General features: G+C 42.4%; 1 protein-coding gene across 3 annotated transcripts; it reads right to left on the bottom strand.

The window, feature by feature from the left end:
- Positions 1–1,161: 1,161 nt before the first annotated feature.
- HEATR6 (HEAT repeat containing 6) lies at positions 1,162–19,195 on the bottom strand. Of its 3 annotated transcripts, XM_067309586.1 has the most exons (20): positions 18,977–19,195; positions 18,314–18,421; positions 17,760–17,900; positions 16,659–16,774; positions 15,367–15,481; positions 14,911–15,012; positions 14,359–14,496; positions 12,952–13,244; positions 12,468–12,645; positions 11,182–11,388; positions 10,842–10,941; positions 10,249–10,601; positions 9,198–9,320; positions 8,525–8,611; positions 6,874–7,008; positions 5,517–5,639; positions 4,359–4,483; positions 3,553–3,649; positions 2,746–2,950; positions 1,162–2,253 (listed from the first exon to the last, which is right to left on the bottom strand). In XM_067309586.1, exons 1-20 carry the CDS (start codon positions 19,193–19,195, stop codon positions 1,703–1,705), a joined length of 3,516 nt encoding a protein of 1,171 aa, XP_067165687.1. In that variant the 3' UTR covers positions 1,162–1,702. The 3 variants fall into 3 exon arrangements, with proteins under 3 accessions (XP_067165687.1, XP_067165688.1, XP_067165689.1); XM_067309587.1 differs by lacking the exons at positions 8,525–8,611; positions 17,760–17,900; positions 18,314–18,421; positions 18,977–19,195 and having other exon boundaries at positions 16,659–16,896; XM_067309588.1 differs by lacking the exons at positions 14,359–14,496; positions 17,760–17,900; positions 18,314–18,421; positions 18,977–19,195 and having other exon boundaries at positions 16,659–16,894.
- Positions 19,196–19,720: the final 525 nt, after the last annotated feature.

A 19,720-nucleotide genomic window follows, 5' to 3' on the forward strand; every position in this document is an offset into this window, starting at 1 on the left:
TACGTCGGGCGTGGGTTTGAGCAGACGTTCAGCACAACACTGTTCCCAAACCTTGAGCAGGACACCGTGTCCGACAGTGGCCTCCCCTCCCTCGTTTCAGCTGGTGCAGCGCGTAGCCAGCTCTCAGCAGAGCTTGGCAAGGAGTCCGGCCCCGCTTGCGTGTTCAGCGGTGACCGGACAGATCTGGAGACCAAATACAGCTGCAAAACGCAGGTTCGTTTCATGGGGTGGAAACTCAAAGATGGGATGGGGGGACATCAGCAGAGGAAGCAAGAACTAAAGACTCAGGTGGAAACAGGCTCTATGCTGCCCAAGAAGGAGAAGAGGAGTAAGTGTCATTTTAAGTGCAAATCTGGAGCCTTAAGCACAGCCGAGAGCTGGCGAGCCCGGATGGGGGCCGCGCTCCCCCCGAGCCCAGCGAGGGCAGAGGTGATGCGGGGCCTGGCCGCCACACTCTTCCCCGCAGCTCCCTTCCTCAGCCTTCAGACGAGCCCAGCTCCGAGCCAGCCACCGGCAGCTCCGTTCCCACTGCAGGCTGGTACAAAGGGAGACGAATCGATTCCTGGCAGGGAACCTGGGAACAGCCCCATGCAGCCGGGGCGGGTGATGAGCTAGACACGACTCCATTAACCTGAGCGAGTTCAGGATATGCAGACTGTTTTAGGCGCACTGAAAGCGGGGGCAAGGGGGAGGGTGGAAACGATTTTGTATGTCAAGGAGCTTTTATGACAGGCAGCGCTTGCGCTGAACGCTGTTTGGACGTCTACCAGGGGAACCTGTTTAACTCTCAAGGCGCCTCACGGACTGCCTGATCCCTGGAGGCATCGATTGGACCCTGGCACCATCAGGGAGCTAAGCCTTCCCTAGGCTTTCAGCGCAGCCCCCAGGGAGAGGAGGTAACACACCCACGAGGGAATGGGGCTGAGAACACCGCCACGCTTCCCCTAAAACGGCAACAGAGCTGCAGGGTAGCACTGCTTCCTTAAGAGTCAAACCGTCTTAGTCCAGAGAACCTAGTGTGAATTTCCTGGCTTACATAGTGCAGTACCACCAACCTGGAAACAAGGAATTAGTTTTTGGAAGACAGGATGAGTGAAGGCAGCAGGGAGGGCAGGCCAGGTGTAAGATATGAGGAACATGCAGAGTTAAAGGTAAAGTGTGTTCGCTTTAAGCTATTATGCCAATATTGGCATATTTAGGTTTATTGTAGGAACATAAGTGTGACAAACTATGCAGTGCTCAGAAAAACAAAATAGCAACTCCATAGTTGCCGTCAGTCAGGTTTCCAGTATGGTAAAGGCAGACAACACCAATTCTGCCAGACCTTTCCTTTACAAATGATTCTGAATATAGCAGCAATAGTAACAAAATGCTTTTAAATAAGGTCATAAAACAGACTGTTTGTATAAAATATATCAAGAATGAAAAGGCATTTGTTTTCAAAGTCATAACATCCTAAAAGCTTAGCTACCAACAAAACCCACTGCGGACAACTTAAGTTCACTAAACAAATTAAAAAAAAAAAAAGTTTTACAGATCATTTAATCAGGAGTTATGAATGACTTGAATAAGTGTGAAATAAATGATGTAATACCAACAGCAGGAAACTTCTTTTGGATACCCTGTGTAAATAAAAGCAGTGTGTTTCTCCTCTGTACAATCAGAAGCATAATTTATTGGTCACCAAAACAGGTGTTTCTTTCTAAGCCTCTGTTAATTCAGTGGCATTGACATGATTTGTCAAGATATCTTCTAGATAAACAGACACTCTTATCCTAGCTTTGCCCTCCAGCTGTTTCTCTATCCCACAGAGATGCTCAATAGCTCCTTTCAGTGCTTTCTCCCTCTCACACAAGTCTATGTGCATCCCTGCTTCATTTTCTTCAACTCCAGATTTCATATATTGCAAGACATAGGATTTGATTGCATCCCCATTTTCTGTTATAGTTTCCAAAATGAACGGCAGGTCCGTATTCTTTGCCAGGCTTAACAAATGAATCAGAGCTTGGCAGATCTGCGTTCTGAGGCTGGCGCTGTACTTAAATTCCAGAAAGTCCTCAGTGTCTTCACTTTTCTGCAAGGCTACCACCAAGGCACTCCAGATCTGGCAGAACTGTTCAGTGGGTCCATAACATTCCCTCTTGCTAGGGATGGAGAGCGCCATGGCTGATTTGATTCGGACTTTAAAATTCTTGCATGACTTCACTACTGAGGAAAGTGCACTGTATGCTTGTGTGGTCCAAGGAGCCTCTCCTAAAACAAACAAAACTCAAAAGACTCAACCCCCCCCCCCAAACTTTCAAATCCATCAAAATATACAAAGCCACAAAAGTATCTCCTAAATATTTACTGGGCTTACATTACTGTATTTATGCTGGTCTAATGAAAGAATCATGGGTTATGAAAAGAGAAATTAGCTTAAAAACAGTTAATCTTCTGAAGTTTTGTAGGAGGAAAAGCAACATTTTGCATCTATTCACAGCTATAATCCCATCCTCACACTCTTTTCTAACATGATAGATCCAACTAAATATAGTAAAGTTATGCCTGTATTAGCATTTGCAGGATCTGAGCCTACTTCACTGGCAACAAGAGTTCTGGGCAAGACGTACCTCCGGATACAACAGCAAGATTCAACTCAGTTTGCTTTCTCTCTCCTCCCCCAACACACTCGTTACAGAGACCTTCTTATCAAAACCACAACCTGCTGCGTAAATCCAAAGCCAGTGGGACAAGTCTACTCACCGAGTGGCAAGGCAGGGTTCTTAAATACATTCCCCAGTGCGTAACAAGCATTCCAGCGCACTTTCATAGTGGCCTCACTCTGAACAGTAGAAATAAGGGCCTGAAGAGATTCTTCGATGGTTTCCCTAAATCTGGGGTTTGTTATATGATACGGTTGAAGGAAATGAAGCAGATTCCCAAGGGCCCGGACTGCATTGCTCTTTACCTGGAACACACACACACACAAAAATAAATTCTGGCTTCTGACTTATAAGCAAAGCTTTTGTCAAGCCTGCTACGTAATCATGCACAGAGTCAACAAGGAGCCCATCTGGAATCAGACTGGTTTCTTATCAGATCGTAACTTCCTAAATGCCAACAGAAAGATCATTCTCTGCAAATGGTCACCTGCTAGAAGGAAAACAAGAGAAAGAAAAAAATGGGCACCGTGCAAAAGTGCAGTCAAGCACCCTGCAGGTAAAACGACATGGGAAACATCCAAACACCAGCCCCCAAGTGATGATGCCGAACTGCAGCTCCCTGTCTGCTGGGGCACCGCGGGGCCAGCAGCCTGCCATCTCCCAGAAGCAAACTAACACAGACTGGAGCGTGGCTAACAGAAACAAGCACAGTCATGCCAGAAGTGCTGCTATCTGAGGTGTCAGTGTACTTCACAGCATTGTGATAAGTTTTTTTGTACGCAAGGACTCTGATTACAAATAAAATACAAAATACCCCAAAGCAAGTAACTGGTGCCTTTTTTTTTTTTTTTAATAAAAAGCAAGAGCCAATTACATCATGATAACCCCCTTTTCCCCTCAATCATACCTTGTCTTTGTCCTTGGATGCTTCAGTTGCTGACCGTAACATTTTCAACAGTAGGAGATCAGAAAATTCCTCTTGAAAACTTTGTCCCATTGTTTCCCTAGCAGAAAAATCATACTGAAAAAGACCTGCTCAGACAATCCATCCTCAAAGATGGGATACAATCCTTTATAAGGGCATATGAACAACCTTCACTCTTGAAAAGGCTAATATGTAAGACAGACTTTACTACATGTGACCACTGTGCTTATTAATTTAAAACCAAGCTATCATTGCAAGAAAGCCTGTTAGCAATGCATTAAGTCCGTAATAAAAGACAGAGGGCAATGAATTGCTGAGAGGCAAGATAGCAGGAATATATGATAACTATTTTTCCTGTTAAACATGTAACAGTAGGTTGGACTTCCTTCAGTCCTTGGCTTGAGGAAGTGTTAAATATTTATTAATCTTACTTTACTTCCACATAACACAGACGTAACCAGGGAACATGCAGCTACACAAAGTAACATACAAGAAATAGAAAACTGAAAAGTAAACTTGAATTATACTCTGGAACTAAGGATTAGAAGACATAAAACCAAGCAGATTAGTAGAGCTCAAGCCCAGATGTGATATGGGATACTCAGAATAGTGTCCTACATCAGTAGATACATAGGTTGAAGAGCGGTTAGAAAGAAGCATCCAATTCAGACACATTCAACCACAGTTTTTCCCACTACAGGCATTTGGCTTTTCTGATACTAAGCAGATAGTACCCTCTATCTGACGCTACTGGAATACTATCACTGACAGAAGTTCTGCTTACGTACATGTTGACAATCAGAGTGTCTGTAAGATTGCCCAGGGACCAAGCTGCTTTGGCACGGACGTTTGGAGATTTGTCATGCAGGGAATTCAGGATAGCATTTGCTGTGTCTGCCACAAACATCACATCCTATAGAAGTAAAAACTGCTGCAAAGTTAGAAAAGCTTTCAAAACCCAGGTGATTTCCTCAGCCACATGCACATCTTAGCCTTTCTAGCAAAAATGAAAACTGCACAGAGACCAGCTCTATTAATACATCCTTCTTTTTTAGGCAACAACTTTAACATGTTTCTAATGCTCTCAGTACAGCTTTGTTTGATCTTTAATTAACAGCCTAAGCCTGCATGGTGACCAAGTTCACCACTCTCTTGGGTAGCTGCTGCTGAAAGGGTTCAATGTATAATTTAATTTCAGTGGTACTTTAGTTACTTTGGATTTTAACATAATTACCTGGACTGCCAATCTCATACTCATCAAATCCCATTGTTAAGAAAGTTAATTGCTTCTCCAAACTCCCTGTTGAGCTGTCTGTCTAGTCTTCTCTTCTACAGCACACTATATTTCATCTTCATTCCCTTTCCTGTGATAAAGGATTTTCTTTCAAAATATTTTGGACTAAAATATCAACTTCAGCTATAAATTTGTTGTAATAATCACTCATTTAAGGCCACACTGCAAAAATGACAATGCCTTCCATCCCAACCAAGCTAAGATAAAATTGTACAGGAAGCAAAAAAGCATTTTTCCATAAATAAGCTTGACTTCTTATTTTGAACAGAACTGAAGCCTTCCCATCAAAAACTTGTTAAGATCCACAGAATGGTGTACAGCTGTCCCTTTTTTCCCCAACTTCGCTTCATCTCTTGCAGCTCCTTTATGCCAACCTTGTTTTCCCTTTCTGTCCCTGAGAGCTGGGGGAAGATCCTAACCTCCCTCCTTCTCCCACTTATGTGGTACTCTGGGTTCTGCTTCATCTCACAGAGCAAAATTGCCACACATGGCAAGAGCAGGGCTGGAGACAGTAAAGAAAAACTTTACACACCAAAGACCAAAAGCAAAAAGGAAGGCCAACTCATTGCAAAAGAACTCATGTCCCACATCTTATGGTTCAGCAAATCCATTGTAAAATGACACAGAATGAGAAAAGCGGGCCAGTTCTGACCTGCCGAAGGCAAGAGAAGAGGATGTAGACTCCAAGCGCACGTGCGGCAGCAGCTTTCACCAGGGGGTTCTCACTGTGGTTCAGGCCAAGCAGCAGAGTAATGCACAGTATCTGCCGGTCATTCTGCAAGGATAAGCAGTCATGGCAATAGAGAGGAACTGGAAAAACCCCTGTCCCACAGAGAAAGTCAACAACTGATGAATTGTCTGAAAGAGCCTACTACTTGGAGTTTGCAGAAGCTACCATTCAAATCATACTCTTTTCTTTAAAGTAAACTGACTGGCATTTCAGGATGCTAAATAGGAAAGAGGAATGCTTCCAGGAAAAGTGATCTTGTTGCTGCCAGTTAACATTTTGATTTCCTTCATGATTTTACCTATCATCCAAATGCAAAAGGTAAATGGCCCTCTGTAATAAAACAGAGTGAATCAGTTGCTTTTTCCTGTCCTACCTCACAGATCTATATGAAAGCAGCTGAACTGTGGGAGAGTCACTCTTTCCATTTCATAAATGAGGACAACAAGGCAGATTAAGTTCACGCTGGCTAGTTTGCCAATTTACCAACCCGCAACAAAGATCAACTGCGCTGCATCAGAGCAGGGGTCAGAGTGGGCACTGACTTGACCCTGGCATGGTCATAAGGAGAAGAGGGTGTTTGGGATCAAAGTACAGAGGGATGAAGTACGTGCTGTGCTTGAAGAAACCAGACTGAAAATTCCAGAGATACTGCTGCACTAGCAATTCTCGTCAAATGAGTTTTGGCAGAATACTCCCCATCAAGAAGGGCACAGTGACATAAAAGGAGCTGCACAATGCAGTGGTGATACATTGCCAAGGCTTTAATGTTTGAAAGCATATTTCATGTTGCAAAAGGAGAGTAAGGCCAACACATTTGTTTGCTTCTGCCAGGGCAAACACTGCAGTTTAATGTTTTCGAAGCCAGTCAAAAGAAAAAACACACATGCAAATTGGTGAACAACATCAGTCCACTGCCATTAGCTCAGCTGTCATCTCCAACACTTAACCTGCAAAATAGCAACCCCTCTCGCCACCCCCATGTAATGAAATTCTTGCCTTCCATCGCCTCTGCATCATAGCCAAGGCTGAGTAGTCATGGCAGGGCCAAACAGCTTCTGCGATCCACAGTTTAATTGGGTTATCAGACTGATTACTCACAACATTACATTTTCCAGTCTTTATAATATTTTTTACATTCTGAACAAGTTGTGACTATTGAAAGGCTTCCCTGACCCCCACTCCATATAAATTTTAAAAGGCTCTACATTACTATAATCTGGTAAACAAGAACAAAATCTCAATAGGTAAAAATGCCATACTTAACGGAGTCCCCTGTTACCTGCAGACTGCTGAAAGCTTCTGGTAAAATAGAAGAAAGAGCATCGCAGGCGCTCGTCTGAAGAGTTGCGTGTTGAGAATTCTGAAGGGCACCAGGTAAAGGGCCATTTAACATCATAGTCCAGAAAGCTACAACCTACAGGGAAAAAGCCAACTTTACCTATTTAAATGCAAGAATTATCTGACACTGGCTAAACTTGAAAATATTACCAACATGCCTACTACCATAGATTGTCTTTTTCTATGATCTTTAAGACATACTTATAGCAGGTAACATAATCAAGCAAAGTGATTATTACAACTGTTTATAACCCTAAAATAATTACACAGCATCCAGTTGTATAAATTATTTTTCAGCCATTTTAGTACTGCTATAAAGTACTTGTTCACTGAGTTCTATTTGCTTCCTTCTCAAGGGCACATACGTTTTGACTGGATTGCATTAGGCAGAATTACAATTCCATTCTTAAAACCACAGTTAGGTATTTTCATTTGCCTGCCAATTTACATTCATATTAAATAACAGAAACCCAGGGGTACTAGACATGTTTCCTGTCTTATAAGGTCACTGGTGACAGGCTCAAAATTTAGCATACCCTAAAGTAAATTTTTCAAATTGCCTGCTGTTCACAGAAACAGGATTTAAATAGGCCTGTGTTGCTAGTAGAATGACAGTTCTCAGCTTCAGTGAACTTGTCAAAACTCCCCCCCCCTTTTTTTTTTTTTAATGTGACGGTGGCTGAACACTGGAACAGATTGCCCACAGAAGTAGTGGAATCTCCATCCTTGGGGATATTCAAGGCCTGACCGGACACAGTCCTGGGCAGCCTGCTCTAGCTGACCATGCTTGAGCAGGAGGTTGGACTAGATGATCTTCAAAGGTCCCTTCCAACCTCAGCTATTCTGTGATTCTGTAAAACAGCCTCAAGCAATGGATTTTTCTATAATCGCATGTATTATGGTACTAACCACCCTCTCTGCACTTGTGAGCAGCCAGAATATTCAGGCAGGCTCATGTAACAACGCAAATTCACCAAAACTCTAAAAGTGTATTTGTGTAGGTTTTATGTAGCACTGATACCACATGCAGTATCTGCACTATTCCTCCAGCTTCCAGACTTGTATTAGGCAGGAAGAAAAGAGATGAGGAAAGGCAGATAGTGTAAATACCATGCAAAAATCGCCTACCTCCAAACCAAAATGAATTCCAATACATGTGCTTTCAAAAAGACAAGAATCCTTAAAGCACAAAGCTCTCTAACATTTCCACACAGCAATTTCCACTGTGATAACTACTAACGCAAGAAAGTGATGAAAGACTTTACTAGAGTCCTTGCTCAACTTCAATAGACAGCAGTCACATCTCAGGAACACACACACACACATACATTTAAAACAATAGCTATCAACCTTGCCAGCTCACTTTAGCAATGCAGTAGAACAAAACACATTAGGGAGGAAGGCAAGCTTCCCTAGAGTTTCATGCAGGAAGCCTGCAAGAAATTACACGTACCAGGCCCTACAGTGGTGCAGGGTACTCCCTTTCTGCTTTTCTGCAATTGCTTTATCTGTATCCATGCCAGTAACTTTGTGGGGAATTCAAGAAATGAAGCTCAGTTAAGTGCAATCTCAGATGGAGCCTGCACACTTACCACACTGACCGGTACTCTCTGATCAGGGGCAATGGCTGAATCGGGTTTGTACTGCTGTACTACACCTGTGCCCAGCTCCTCCAGAAGCTGCAAGAAAATTAAAAGCAACTTGGTCTTTATCAAGGATGATTCAGACACCATGAAACTAAGGCAATTTTTACCTAGAACTATACTTATTTACCCAGGGAGCAAAAATGTAAGATTCAGAATTATTTTAGACTCTATTCTGCCCCTGTTAGAGAAGAGATTAGAAGAAAAGCTTTTCTTAAATAAAGTCTCCAGCTAGGGCAGCATAACAAACTGTCAGGCAAAGAGGGAATCTCTTTGAGCTTTCCTTTGGGTGAGAGACTAGAGATTCTGCACCAGCTGGTGTTAAATAAGGGAAGGGCCAGTGCTACAGTCTTTGCACTTCCCAAGCCTCCCGGTGACTTAGTAGAGCAACAAATCTGTGCAAATAACGCAAGACTGGAACCAGAAGGTGCATTTCTCAAAGTGGCAAGGTGCTGCATTTCTCAAAGAGGTACAGCAGGGCACCAGCTCCTTTTTACAGCATGCTACATGAAACACACATTGATGCGCTGAATATTCAGCATTACTCATCCATATTTGCAGAGCACACTGATAGGTAAAACTAACTTGATAAAACAACATTGGTGTTCCCTCATGTTCTTACCTTGGCTCCATGAAGCTGAATAGATGGATCCATTTCTTCCATGCATTTGCAAGCCACTTCTCCAAGCTCTAGCAAATAGCTCTGAGCCATAGAGAAATAGCCTTTTACAAGAAGAGCCAACACCTAAACACGAATAAAAGAAATTCCACTCAGTATTTTTTTCTTTCTATTAAGCCAAAATACCCCAAACACACACACAGCCTGTTAACAGGCTAATCAGCACAGTGACCATAAACCAAACTCTAATGTAACAGATACACCTTGCAGCACAATGTTCAGAATACTAGAGCTAATTAAAAACCTTCTTATTCCATTATCTTGTTCAAAAAAGGGCAGCAAAAGCATTATCAGGTAGCAACATGATGAATTATTTACTGCGAGTTACTGTCTCCTGTAGCTAAAAAACTAAGCAAGAGTGGCTGAAAGAGCAATACATTATGTATCTCCTGTAATATTGCTGTCATGTCCTGAGAAGCTAGATTCAACAAACGGCCATCATTCCAGAAAAAGAGTGAGACTTTTGGGGATGTATATTGCAAAATCTTAACATTTTACGTGGTTACATGAAGAAAAAGAGGGCCAAGTCTCAACATTCACAGGTACTTCTTTAATCATACCCAGCATCATCCCATGGTTCCTTTGCACGTAGGTTTTTTGATTGCAAGGTTTTTCCTCACTTTTTTCTAGGAAAACTTTAATTTAGATTCTGTACTGAGGAGTTTACATGGGGAAGACTCCCAGCCTTCACCAGATGCCAGCACACAGCTGGGAAATATGTAGAAATAATAAAGGTAACAAAATCACAGGCAGATGAACTTGCTGCTACAGGTTAAGTACGGGATGGTTTTCCTGTGGGAACAGGCATGCAATCAAAATGTTACTGCTCTTTCAGTCACAACATATCAGACATGCTTCACTAGCAAATGCATTAGTCTAAATCTCACTGAAAGAGCTAGGAGTACATGCAGCTCATGACTATGGCTCAGCCGACAGGAGGTAATTTGATCTGGTACCAAGCTGTTCATTTTACAAACTAGTTGTTCATCCCCACCTGTAAGGATTCCAGTCGAACAGGAGATGGTTCATAAACACTGCCAGATGGAAAGTTAGCATCACTGTCAGAACAGGAATCCTCTCGGGGCAGAACAATGATGGAAATACAGAGACGGATGAGCCAGCATGGTTCTGAAGGCATATTCCCTGGGTTATCTGGAGGCTCCCCTTCCAAGGGGAGTGTTTTTCTCCACTGCTCTGAAGAATTAAAACGATGAGGGGTTCCAGTACCACTATTATTTAGTCCTGAAGAACTGGGCTGTTGCAAAAGTAGCTGCACTTCCGGTAAAGGTGCTTGGATGGATACTATGGCTCCTAATAATGTGAGACTAGAAACTCGGACATTAACATCTGCAAGAAATAACAGTGAAGGAGGAAGAAGTCTATTAGCATCTCGCTAATGCAACAGCACTCTTCAGCGGTTTTCAAACAAGACAGATCATAACATAATTTGATAGTGATAGACCTATTTATGTATTTACCAAGCACAAGAAAAGAAAACCACAAGTACTGCACAACAGCCAATGCTGAATTAACGCTGAATTAAGGTATAACATATACAAAGAGGATCCAACCAAACAGAATGCAAACCTTTATGGCAAATGTATGGCTTTATCTGGTTCCAAACTCTTGTCAGCAGACCAGGCTTTAAACGGTTGTATGGTGCATTTGAAACCAAATTTGCAAGGCACTGAAACACACAAAAGAACATACATGGAATGGTGGTTATAATGTCAGCTTGGCCTCCAACAGATTTGTTTTTACATCTGCAGTTCAGGTCACTGAGACAGCTAATTATCTGAGGGCACCTGAAAACAAATGACCCAGTTACCTGCTTTTAGAAATCTGGTTACAAGCTTGACTTCTAGAAAAAGTATTTTACTTCTGTGACCTGGCAAAAACACTAAGTAGGGTAACACCAGGTAATTACCTTGATTATTTGTGTCAGAGTTTGAGAGGAGGATTCTGCTACCAGGGCTAGCAGCAGGCAGCGGTGCAATTCTCGGATGCTAGAAGCAATAGTTACAGAGAAGGGAGTAAAAGCTCTCTTGTGATCATTAGCATCCTCAGCAACAGAGAGAAACTGCTTAGAACCTTCCAGTATGGCTGAGAGAACTTGAAGAGAACAGGCACGTGTCTGAAATGATAAAAAAAAAGAATGTTATTACAAATAAGAGAAAATCCTCAACTTCTCTTTTACATACTTCTTCCTGTTTAACCTGTGACTGTTACACCACACCTTTTCTTTACCTAGAAAAGTACTACCTGAGAAAGGACTGGAGAAATTCCTAACATCATTTTTCATCAAAGCTGAGTTCCGAGATAACTTTTTACAACACAAGAGACCTCATCTTTGGTTCTTCCAAAGCAGTTTAGTTACAGAGCACCAGATATACTAAGTTGTTAGCAAAAATTCATCAGAATGACTTGACATTTCACCCTTTATCTGAGTTCTTTTCTTCTATTAGCCAGGGAAGATTGTTTGAGAATCTACTATTTTCCCCTAGGCTTTCTTGAATTCTCCTCTCAACCATGTGACGCAAACCATATTTTTACTATGCAGCATAACTTTGGGAGCCTTTATATCAGAAATAAGTGACATTTCTGTTCTCCTCCCCAGTAATTCTGGGCTTTGCAGATTTTTACCAACTATCAAAGATAAAATATGAAAAGAAGAAAGAAAGATCACCATTTCCATTAGCCTTTGGGAATTTGGTTTTAACCCGAATTTTTCACCTTCTTCTTTAATTACTGTATTTTGCTTCTAGTGCATAATAATTGATCACACGCGCATCCTGGCAATGCTAGCTGAAACATATTTCTGTTACGTTTGAACTTTCTTTGCTAAAGCTCATTCATTTCTCAATTTGCAGCAATTACGGTCAGTTTAGAACAATCATATCGCATGAGAAATTTCCTTTTCTATCCCCCTTCCAACATGTCCTTTGAGCTGATGGAGGAGTTTAAAATTTATGAGTCTCTTTCTTCAGCAAGAGAATATTCAACTCCAATAATCATTTCTCATAAATTTAGACAGTATATAACCAGTCCTTTTTTCCTTAAACAATACATCCTCTTTCGTTTTTTGCGGTAGAGTGACAAAGGCACCACAAATCCAGGAGCCAAAGTACTCTGCTTACTGAAGGTCAGAGAAGGCAAATGTTAAGATAAATACTTGAAAAATACAATGCTCTCAGTTCTACAGAAATGCCTCACCTTTGGAGAGGGGTCCTTTAAAGCAATAGTCATCAAGGACACCGACTGGGGGCTGCCAATACCAGGCGCATCAGGAACAAACGCCGACCAGTAGCCATAAAGAACTCTTTTTTCTATTGATTTTATAGCAGAGAGGAAACAGGCTAGAGCCCCCTGACGAACTTTGGCTTGATAAGATCTTAAAAAACAAGCAAACAAAAAGACTAATGAAATAGCAGCAGAGAAAAGTAATGGACTAAATCTCCTTCATTTATGTTAGTGGCTAGCTGGAAGAACAGCAAGTGAATACTTTATTCTTCCTCTTCCTGTTTAAAAAAAAAAGTACTGGAATCCTACAGAAGTGTAGGGAATCTGCACATATGTAAAATTGGTGCCAGATCTACAAGAACAAAAAGTATCATTGAACGTGATACATAAGTTTAAATTGTTAGCAACAGCAGTATTATTTGCTACCATGTTTTATGTTTACATGAACAACAATTACCTCATTTTGCTTTGTATTCCACCTTCAGCATCAGAATATTCTGACTCACTGCTGCTGATTCTTTTCCAACTATTATAATGTGAAGATAAATGATCCTTTCCAGCAGGCATGTATGCAACATCTAACGCATGAGTCCGAGGATCCGAACAGGGACCGTTCTGCACATCCCCCAAGTGCAATTTCAGCATGTCTATTTCATGGATTGATTCATTCCCTGTATCAGCCAAATCTTCTTTTGTGTCTTCCCCAAACTCTCCCTTCTTTTGTTTCCCTTTGGCCTTTTTTCTTCGGTTCTGTTTTAAGAAGAAAAATAGATTTTTTTAAATCTTTTGGAATAATACCTAGAAAGATGTGTAAACATTTTACAGTTGTAAGTTTTTTACTAAGGGGAAAAGGTGTCATCTGAGAATAAAACTGTTAATCCAGAAAAAAGCTGAGTGTAAGATAATAAATCATGTCTTCAATGAAGTTCATCAACTCACAATTTTACAAGTTTTAGTTTCTAAATGAGTTATTTTTAAATGAGATTTAGCTTACCAAAGAGTTATCACAGGTATTTATCATCCTATATGCAACAATATTGCACATACAATATCCTGTGCAATAATACTGCACATACATAGACAATCATACACCATTAATATATGAGAGTCTGCAAACTCTGCTTATTAGTAATAACGCTAACTTCAGCTTTGGCCTTTGTTTATCAGCAAATCATAAGATTTCCAACAAAACTTTTCTTTAAAATCGTATTTCACATAAAGAGATTAAAGAAGAGGAACAGCAAATGTTCCTGTAGTTCTTCTGGATTTACAGTAGGTATTTAGCATCCTAAAAGCAAACAGTCAACAACATGACTCTATAACTTTATTTTGTCTAATGTCTTTCAGATAATCTGTAATCCAAAATGCTTTAACAAGGTTAAATAATAACCTGTAGAGGTTAAGCAGAGCAGAAAAAAAGAGAAAAAAAGAGAGAGAGAGAGAAAAAAAAAAAGCAGTCTCTAGATGAACTTGACTTCCCTATGAAAAAGTCAAATAATTGGGCAAGTGTTAGGGGAGAAAGAATGCAATTTATAAAATGAAAAGCTCTGACTAGTCTGCAAGCAGTCCCACGTCTGCAGGCCAAGAATTCTTGGCTACAGATGAATAACTGATGCACACAGAGTCAGGAAAAAACAATCTCTGCAGAGCCATTTGTTTTAGTCATCTGAGTTTACAAAGCAATTTTATTCAGTGCAGAGATTTATAATCAATACCTTTAAAGCAAAGAACCTGAAATGTATCACATGCTCAGAACACAAAGACACTGTCAGACACTAATATCATGTCAGGTAACATAAGATCACAACAAATATACACACGCACACAATCTGCATGCAATAGAAGCAATATATTTTCAGGTTACCCCTGTTTGCTTAAAGGCAGCCAATTCTGATTGTTCCTGTTTGACAGGCGACCTTTTATCATACTGAGGTAATGGAGCTGGGTACAAGGCGGGAGGCATTTCTATGCTCAGTCCTGGCAGTCCATGAAACATACATTTCTAGAACAGTAACAAAAACCGTTAGCATTCTTCTTACTGTATATTTATTCAGGTGTTTATCAATTTTCAGTATGGCTTGTGATCCTTTCTCCAGGTCTTGCCTCTCCCCATGCTATATAACATCTATGTTACAGCTTTGCAACATCTCAACTATCTCTAGAAGGATTTTAAGTAGGTCTTAAAAAAAAAGAGGCTTCTATCTTTCTCTCACATCCCTTTTTGAGGAGAGAAGGTAAGATGCTGAGAGAGACAAACTCAATGCTTTTTTCTTTATATCTCACACTACATCCTTCCCCCTGTGCTTAAGCTTCTCTGCTCCCTTTTCTAATCTCCTACTGTTTCCCACTTAACAAACATCTGGAACATGCACCTTGCAGTCTCTGCCTCTTTCTGAAAGTGGATTTGAGTATTCACCTTTAATACTGCAAGAAGGGATCCAAGTTGGTCAGTTTGCATTAGTTTCATCTTCCCACCATTTAGAAGTGACTGGATACCTTTCAGTGCATTTTGCAGCAACTGAAAACAAAAACACAGTATTACTTACTTTCCTTCCCAAAACATTGAAGGTTTGCACCTTTCAGGTGACCTTCTAAGCAGTTCCGGTCTTGCTCAACGTAACTACTGAGACAGTCACTTACGCTATCCGGTTGAAAAACAAGAAAAGGTTTGACTATTTCAGCAAATTCTCAGTTATTAACATTCCAAGTCATAAATGTAGTACTTCACTTCTGCCAAAGAGGAAATGTTTGATTATAATACAGTTACCTTTTGAATTCAAAATTACGAAGTGACTTGAATGTTCCACTAGCAGTTCTGTGAGCAGCACAATTTCCTAATTGGAGTATTCTGGACCATCAGGCTCACACTTACCATGCAAAAGGTGATGTCATCTACATCAGAGGTTTTTGAAGACTGCAGAATACTTAGAAAAGTTTGAAAACAGACACTTCTGTAAGACTCATCCAAATATGGCTGTCCAGGCACACTAAAATAAAAGCAGGAAGAGCCAAATTGTGGTTTTCAGTCCATCACACAGCTTTATAAAACTACACTAACTCAGATCCAAGCACTCCTCTAGAGAGGAGAGCACACCCTCCGATGGGTGGCTGGCTTTTAGATAGGGATAAACTCTATCACTATAAAGAATGAAAGAAAACATTCTGCACATAGAGCCAGTACACTCATAGCATGCCATAAGCTACTCTGCTTCTGTCGCCACCTTCTCAATTAAAATAAATCTCCACGCTTAGCTCAGCAAACTTTCATGTCTATAAATGCCAATGTTTTTCATCCCACACTTTTCATACAGTCGAGCTCTACATGACAGACTCTGAAAATCTTTAAAAAAAATCCTTGCAGTAAAATATTATTGCAGTAAGAGTCATATTATATTCTTACATATGAAACAAAAGCCCTAAGAACTGAAACAAAACTCACTGAACGCACTTCTGTAACCCAATGGTTTATGAACTAGAGTCTGGCTTTGCTCTTCCATACAACAGGCGTGTGCACACGGCATTTCACTTACAGTAGAGGTATGGCTATTCCTTTGGGAAAGAGCTAAGATAATAGCTAAAGATGCTACCAAATTAGTTAAACTGCATAAGACCTTTTTAGGCAAAATGTGGCATTTAAAAAGGACCTTGAATAACTTTTGCCTTTTCCCTAGTTTCCATGAAGTCTGGGCAGCCTTAATGTGCTGAAACATTTTAACATCCACTTGTCTAACTGCATGAAGGGAGAGGGCAATTGCACCACTTTAATCTTTGCTACCTTAAGTACCCATTTATTATGGGCTGGCCATTGTTGCAATGGCTTTAAATTAATTAAACAAATTTCTTTGTAATGGATTCCTAAGCACCTGGTACCAGCACATTTAATTATCAAGCATACACTGATGGCTTGAGGTAATACTCACAAGACAACTCTAATATTGCAAGTGATTTTCCTGAAATTAGAATCACAGAATAGTTGAGGTTGGAAGGGACCTCTGAGACAATAGCTTGGAGCGCTAAAGTTTCGGATTTCACATTTATGCATATATAGCTTACAGGTCCTGCATTCAGTGTGTCTGGCATAAACCGAGGAGACTAGCTGGCCGCGCTGTTAGATGTGCATCTTCTAAAGCATCCATTCCATCATCTGTAAAAGCTGCTACCCACCTGAGACACAAGTTTGCCATGCTGCGCACTGCTGCCCTCCTGAGCTCCACATCTGGCTGAGCAGAATCACTGAACTGCAGCAGAAGTCCAGCCTTCCCCAGCAAATCTGGGAGATACTAAAACAAACCATCAAAAGTCATTATGGGTCAGCACTCTCCCTTCAGCCTACTGGTCCTTCCACATATCTGTGCTAAACAGAAAATATTTGACAGCTGCAAATTCAAATTTCATACAAAGATTATGTGACTAATGTGACAAGACAATATCCACTTGCAAACTTCTCTTATTTTGTATGAAAGAAACATCAGCCATGACTACAGTTCAGACTGAGTCACAACTTATGCTTTCTTCCCAGCCATAAAGCTAAGTTAGTAACAACCACTGTATCAAACTGCTGCAGTTATATAGGCGACAAACCCACACAAGCCAACAGCTCCAACACTGCTCGTGTGCACCCATCACCACCCCATGCTTCAGCCAAACAGCAGAAAACTTCTCTGCAGGCTGCCAGGATTTGGTGATTGCTAGGGGATTCAACATATCACACATGATCAGTCATTCAGCAGCAACAAGGGGCTTCATACAAACCTGAGGACTGAAACCTGACAACCTCCTCTTTGAAACAGCTTTGAGTCCACTGCACACTACAGACATGATCTGGTTACAGGATAAATTTCAGGATTCTCAATGGAGCCTGTTGAGTAATGTGCAATTTAAAGAGCCCTGCATTCTTCCTGCCTGACGCACAGACATACCAGGCTGCTTAGTCTCCAGATACGATGTGTCCTTCCTTTAGCAGCGTTCCTTGGTTCACACCAGACACTAGGCGGTCCCTACAACTGCAGCCTGCTGGTATAGACATATTTGGCATGGGAAGAATGTCTGTTATCTATTGATTATTATAACACGCACCTAACTCACCTGAAATGTAACTTTTCCACAAATACCAGACACTACTTAAATGGGATCTAATCTTTATATAAAGGGTATGGTGGTTCAGGAATGCGATACATTTTCTATTCTTTCTTTTGGAAGAAAAGAAATACAAATAACAAGGGTTGCAAATTTTTAGTGGTTACTTTCTCCTGTTTGTAAACCCACCTTCTGACATTTAGGTCCATTATTGTAAACAAGAGCTGCTAAGGCTTGCAGAATTTCAACATGAGTCCAAGAGCTGCATTGCTTAAGAGCAGAGATGGAATAGGAAAGAAGAAAATTCAAGTTCTGTTCATCAACTATCACCTGTGATAATAAAAAAGAATTGTGATCAAGAAAAGAGCATCATCATGTACTGCTGAAGTCAATATATCTGCCTCTTGATGGTTACAGGCTCAGGTAATCTGGCTGTTAAAATTACACACCATCACAGAAGCAGTCTACATTTAAGAAATGGCTAAATCAACAGAAGCATCTTCTAACCAAGAGTATTTCTTATGGTGCGTCACTTCTGATTGAAAGCTGTTCTTATATGAGGAACCCCTCAACCACGCTACAGCCACAGATCAGAACATCAGCTAAGAATAAATAAACGCTAAAGTAAAAATCGGAGTGACTCCATATGAAGGCCTGCTCCACGGCCTCACGAGACAGGGACTAGTGGGGGAGCAGGGAGCTGGCATGCAGGGAAAGGAGAAGCATGGCCAAACTTTCCATACCTGAAATCTGTTAAGTAAGTGATGGATAAGCTGACAAACTTTGCTGACGAGGTGTTCCTGATCAAAATTAACCAGCTGACAGGCTTGGACAAGCAAAGCACAAACATCCTGGAAAAGAAAGCCTCGGTTTATTATTTAGAGACAACAGAGCTAAAATGGAAACCATATCATCAACTAAGAGTTTGATCACACATCCACATCCATGCATGGGTAACACTAACATCCATATAGATTGATAACATAATGAAATGAAGCTCCAGTTGGGGAGCTTTCCCCCATTCATCCACAGACATCCATGCAGACGCAGGTATATGGTTACACAGATTCAAACTGCAGGAGTGCCACTCAAACAATGCCCCTTAAATAACAGAGCCAAAACCCACAATAATAATGGCAAAAGAAAAATACAAAGTTAGGGGATCAAGAAAAGAAAAAAGGGGCTTTGCCCAAACAAAACTAAGTACTTCTAAAATGCAAAGAAAATCTACTCTGGAAAAAAAAATGAAGAAAACCGGGCAAGTCAGCATCGTCTGTAGCGTAATAACGCAGTACGACGCATGCCCAGCGCAGCAGTCCCCATGCTGCACCCCCACAGCGCTTGCCGCAGAAAGCCTCACGTTAAGACCCCGCGGGCGGCCGCCCGCCCCCGGCGCGGCCCGGTACCTGCGGGCTGGGCCCCGCCGGCGCCGCCGGCCCGCAGCTCTCCGAGATGAGCTGGTCGAAGAGCAGGTGGAGCTCGGTGCGGCGGCCGCCGGCGCCGCCGGGCCGCTCCGAGCCGGGCTGCGGCCGCAGGGCGCCCAGCCGCGCCAGGTAGCGGCGGAAGGAGCCGCCTGGCCCCGGCTCCGGCGCGGGCTCCGCCTGCGGCACCGCCACCGCCGCCATCTTCCGCCCTCCCGGCACCGGCGCTATGGCAACGGGGAGCACTTCCGGGGCACGGGCGGGCGGCTACGGGGGCCGGGAGGGAGGCGCGCACCCCCCCCCACCCCCCAACGGCCCGGGCCCCCGCCAGAGCCTCGTCTCCCCTCAAAAGCGTTTTCAAGCGTTTTCTGCGCCGCGGCTGCCTTTAACCATCGGATCTAATAAAAGAGTAGAGAGCGAAAGATGGCTCCTTTCTTTGGGGAGGGGGAAGAAACGCGCTCGGCAGAGCCAAGCGTGGCTTCAGGGCGAGCAGGTGCCGGGGGGCTTGAGGATGCGACCTGGGCCCGCAGCGCGCCCCGGTTCGCCGCCGCCGAGCGCCTGGCGCGGCCGCCGGCCTGGACGTTGACACCCCTGCGGCACGTGGCGCCGGCAGAGCCTTCCGCGTGACGCGCCGCCTTCCGCTTGCGCTCGCCGCCTGGGTTAGGCGTATTCCTAACGGCAGCGGTGACACGGATGCCCTGTGTCAGGGGCTTTCCTAAGGCGATTACA

Source organism: Apteryx mantelli, chromosome 22 (genome assembly GCF_036417845.1).
Source record: "Apteryx mantelli isolate bAptMan1 chromosome 22, bAptMan1.hap1, whole genome shotgun sequence".
Taxonomy (NCBI): domain Eukaryota; kingdom Metazoa; phylum Chordata; class Aves; order Apterygiformes; family Apterygidae; genus Apteryx; species Apteryx mantelli.

Bases quoted from the DNA above. Each gene is read 5' to 3' on its own strand.
- HEATR6 (XM_067309586.1), bottom strand. From the start codon at position 19,195: ATGGCGGCGGTGGCGGTGCCGCAGGCGGAGCCCGCGCCGGAGCCGGGG. The intron at 17,901-18,313 runs GTATGGAAAGTT...TTATTATCACAG, and splicing joins ACTTACTTAACAGATTTCAG to GTGATAGTTGATGAACAGAA. The intron at 10,942-11,181 runs GTAATTACCTGG...TGTGTGTTTCAG, and splicing joins CTCTGACACAAATAATCAAG to TGCCTTGCAAATTTGGTTTC.